Genomic DNA, 5,000 nt, shown 5'->3' with positions numbered 1-5,000 from the left:
CACACACACACACACACACACACTCTAATTACATTTGGGTTTGATAACTTGCACATTCGTTCATTTGCACATATGCACAGTACTTAACAGTACTTAACTATGCTTGTACATGTGTGTGCATGCATGTGTGTATGCATGTGCATGTGTGCGTGTGTGTGTGTGTGTGTGTAAATGTTCAGTAATTCAACTGTAACAGGGAGGTTGGTGTGTACGAGTACACAAGCATCTGGCTTCGCCCTTTTCTTGCAGGATTTGGCTGTTCTTCCCGTACAGAATGCTGGTCCTTCCCGGTTGGAAAGCTTGGACGTTTGAGCGAAATGCTTGAATGAAAAACACCTGAACAGATGTCGCACCGGCACTGGGACTCTAAAATCTTTCTACAAATGAACATCCTTTTAAAATTCCCATTTGATAAGGAGGTGTGGTGGGACAGTCCATCGATCCAAACAGACGTGAGTCCCTGCCAGTTAAATCCCAGATCCAAACCTCGGTTGGATTGATCCTTTGTCAGGGTGTACCGTGGGTGATGTGCCAACATGAGGAGCTGCTGAAACTGTGAGAAGATTCTGTCCTTAGTGTCTTAGGCCTCGTAACTGTCCTAAAGTCAGAATATAAACACTAAACCTAATGAATTATGGAGAGGCCACTTCACCTCATGTTCCTGACCGCGCTGCAGACGTTACATACCTGCCTTCCTGTTAGAATGAAATGAGACGCGAATGCACTGAGAACGGCGCGCACACACGAACACACACACACACACACACACACACACGAACACACACACACGAACACACACACACACACACACACGAACACACACACACACACACACACACGAACACACACACACGAACACACATACACGAACACACACACACACACACACACACACGAACACACATACACGAACACACACGAACACACACACACGAACACACAGACATACACGAACATACACGAACACACACGAACACACACACGAACACACAGACATACACGAACACACACGAACACACAGACATACATGAACACACACGAACACACAGACATACATGAACACACACGAACACACAGACATACATGAACATACACGAACACACACGAACACACACACACGAACACACAGACATACACGAACATACACGAACACACACGAACACACACACACACGAACACACAGACATACACGAACACACACGAACACACAGACATACATGAACACACACGAACACACAGACATACATGAACACACACGAACACACACGAACACACAGACATACACAAACACACACGAACACACACAAACACACAGACATACATGAACGCAGACTCACGTATTATGTTTATGTGCGAGTCAAAGTATGTTCAAGTGTAAGTTAACATGTCTATACGTGAGTAGTGTGTGTGTGTGTGTACACTCAAGAGTTTCATCTGTATACGCAAATAGTGTGTGTGCACAAGTATTTCACTGTATTTTAGTCTAATTGGCCTCCCATGGACATATCTATAGGTACACCCCCTCAACCCCCCCCCCCCCACACACACACACCCACGCACACGCACACATACACACCCACACCCACGCACACGCACCCACACACGCACACGCACACCCACGCACAAGCACACACACGCGCACACACACATACACACCCACACCCACGCACACGCACCCACACACACACACTCCACACACGCACACCCACGCACAAGCACACCCACGCACACGCACACATACACACCCACACCCACGCACACGCACACACACACACGCACACGCACACCCACGCACACGCACACATACACACCCACACCCACGCACACGCGCACACACACACACACACACACGCACACGCACACCCACGCACACGCACACATACACACCCACACCCACGCACACGCACACACACACACACACACGCACACGCACACCCACGCACAAGCACACACACGCGCACACACACATACACACCCACACCCACGCACACGCACCCACACACACACACTCCACACACGCACAAGCACACCCATGCACACGCACACATACACACCCACACCCACGCACACGCACACACACACACACCCACGCACACGCACACCCACGCACACGCACACCCACACCCACGCACACGCACACACACACGCACACGCACACCCACGCACACGCACATACACACCCACACCCACGCACACGCACATACACACCCACACCCACGCACACACACACACACACGCACACGCACACCCACGCACACGCACACATACACACCCACACCCACGCACACGCACACACACACACACACACGCACACGCACACCCACGCACAAGCACACACACGCGCACACACACAAGCACACACGCGCGCACACACACGCACAAGGACACACCCACACACGCACACACACACACACACACACACACACACAATCCCCCTTTGTTTCCTGGTTCTACCTTGAGAGGGGCCACATTCCACAGTGGTGCAAAAACAGATGAGGAAAAAAGAAAGAAATCAGGGAGTCACAGAAGCTGCTGTGACCTCTTGACCTCTTGCCCCCACAGGAAGGTGAGAGCATGCTCCATTTGCCTCTATCCCCCAAACCCTCCACACACACACACTGAACAATGAACAATAACGACGTCTGTCAGGAAGGCTTGTTGAAAAAACACCAGCGTGGCGGACCATAACTCGGAGACTGGGCCCCTCATACAGAGAAGCAGAAGTCTCAGCACACAGACGCGGGACTCTGTCTCAGCACATAGACACAGGACAGACTCAGCACACAGACGCGGGACTCTGTCTCAGCACACAGACACAGGACAGATTCAGCACACAGACGCGGGACTCTGTCTCAGCACACAGACACAGGACAGACTCAGCACACAGACGCGGGACACTGTCTCAGCACACAGACACAGGACAGACTCAGCACACAGACACAGGACAGACTCAGCACACAGACGCGGGACACTGTCTCAGCACACAGACACAGGACAGACTCAGCACACAGACGCGGGACTCTGTCTCAGCACACAGACACAGGACAGATTCAGCACACAGACGCGGGACTCTGTCTCAGCACACAGACACAGGACAGACTCAGCACACAGACGCGGGACACTGTCTCAGCACACAGACACAGGACAGACTCAGCACACAGACGCGGGACACTGTCTCAGCACACAGACACAGGACAGACTCAGCACACAGACGCGGGACACTGTCTCAGCACACAGACACAGGACAGACTCAGCACACAGATGCGGGACACTGTCTCAGCACACAGACACAGGACAGACTCAGCACACAGACGCGGGACACTGTCTCAGCACACAGACACAGGACAGATTCAGCACACAGACGTGGGACACTGTCTCAGCACACAGACACAGGACAGACTCAGCACACAGACGCGGGACACTGTCTCAGCACACAGACACAGGACAGACTCAGCACACAGACAGAGGCAGAGAGAGAGAGAGAGGGAGAGAGAGAGAGAGAGAAAGAGGGAGAGAGAGAGAGAGAGAGAGAGAGGGAGAGTGAGGGGGGAAGAGAGGCAGGAGGGATAGAAGGATCAAAAAGTTCTTTCTCTCGTTCAGGGCAGGCAGGATGGCTGCTATAGCTAAATGGATCTCTGTAGGACATTTATTTACAGAGGGCAGAAATAAAGCAACCCCCCCCACACACAGAGAGCAGTAATAAAGCAAAAACACAAGGAGAAGTGAAATACTATAGGTGTTCATAGACTAGAACACACATTCACATCCACACACACACACCCACACTAGAAACTCAACTCTCATCAATCATGGCCAATAGCGGTGTAGCTTGGCCGTTGAGAGTCCAGGCCGCGATCGATAAGCACTTTTCCTGGGATTCCACACATCCTCGGGGTGCTCGCACGCCCCGCTCCATATCACAGCCCGCAGTAATTAACCAATCTGTAACGACGTAATGGCTGTCAGGCCCTCAGCCCTAATTAATGACCAGACTTAACAGATAACTCCCCGAAGCACTGCACCGACCGAGCTGCACAGAGAGACAGGGCGGGGTAACGCCTAGCCCGAGGACACCGACTCACTCACTCTCTCTCTCTCTCTCTCTCCTCCTTCTCTCCATCTCTCCAGCTTTTCTCTCTCTCTCTCTGTCTCTCTCCTGCTTCTCTCTCTCTCTCTGTCTCTCTCTCCTGCTTCTCTCTCTCTCTCTCTCTTTCTCTCTCTCTCCCAGCGCATCCTTCCACATCCTTCCCGCCCTCTTTTTCCTGGACTGTGACGCATAAACCACACGGCGCGTGTTTCCTCTCTCTCTGACGCTGTGTCCATCTTCCGTTACTCACACGCTTTCTGCCTGAAATGTCAAATCGATCGATCCTTCCCGTTCCGAACAAGACAAGCGATCTGTTTCCGTTTGAACAAACAGCTCCGAGCCGTCCACCGGAGGCTGTTAGCCCCAGATTGAGGCTGGACGCGCGCGGTAGCGCTCGCTGGCACGCACGTGAGCCGCTGCGGCCGGCACGCTCGAGTGGCTGGGCGCAGAGCGGTGCTAACCACACGAGCTTGCGGACGCCGTTGCTAAGCCCTCGTGCTGGTGGCTCATTAACCAGCCAGATGGTGAGGTTAGCGCCACGAGGCTAATCTGTGAGCGCACGGCGTGAACGATACAAAGGAATACAACTTTGGCCAAACAAAGAAACTTTCAGAGAGCGGTGACACGAGGCAGGTGCTCCGCACGGGATGGGGCGAGTGTGAAAAGACCGGGCCGCTTTTATCTCCAACAGAGCGGGTGCGAGAGAACAAGCGACTAATGCACTGAGACTGTGGAAGAGCAGAAATACAGCGGGGATGACACACGCGCGCACGCACGCACGCACGCAGGCGCGTGACGTAAACACAGTCTTCCTCTTTACCTTTTATCTCGCCAAAGTGACCAGAGCCCATAGCCAACAGCTTGTCCTTCCAGTCCTTAGACAGAAGCCTCTCAATGCTGGGGGCTTCTACAG

At 52.9% G+C, this 5,000-nt stretch overlaps 1 protein-coding gene across 5 annotated transcripts in view; it reads right to left on the bottom strand.

Moving 5' to 3' along the window:
* Positions 1-5,000, bottom strand: part of sox5 (SRY-box transcription factor 5) — an 82,188-nt gene that overhangs the window by 40,364 nt on the left and 36,824 nt on the right. For 3 of the 5 annotated variants that reach the window (XM_035528236.1, XM_035528238.1, XM_035528241.1), the window contains exon 4: positions 4,908-4,994. The exons of the other annotated variants lie outside the window; for them this stretch is intronic. In XM_035528236.1, coding sequence (XP_035384129.1) covers positions 4,908-4,994 — 87 coding nt within the window. The remainder of the gene's footprint in view (positions 1-4,907; positions 4,995-5,000) is intronic. 5 annotated transcript variants of the gene reach the window in all.

This window comes from Electrophorus electricus, chromosome 7 (genome assembly GCF_013358815.1).
Source record: "Electrophorus electricus isolate fEleEle1 chromosome 7, fEleEle1.pri, whole genome shotgun sequence".
Taxonomy (NCBI): domain Eukaryota; kingdom Metazoa; phylum Chordata; class Actinopteri; order Gymnotiformes; family Gymnotidae; genus Electrophorus; species Electrophorus electricus.
This window is presented reverse-complemented; position numbering and strand designations above follow the sequence as displayed.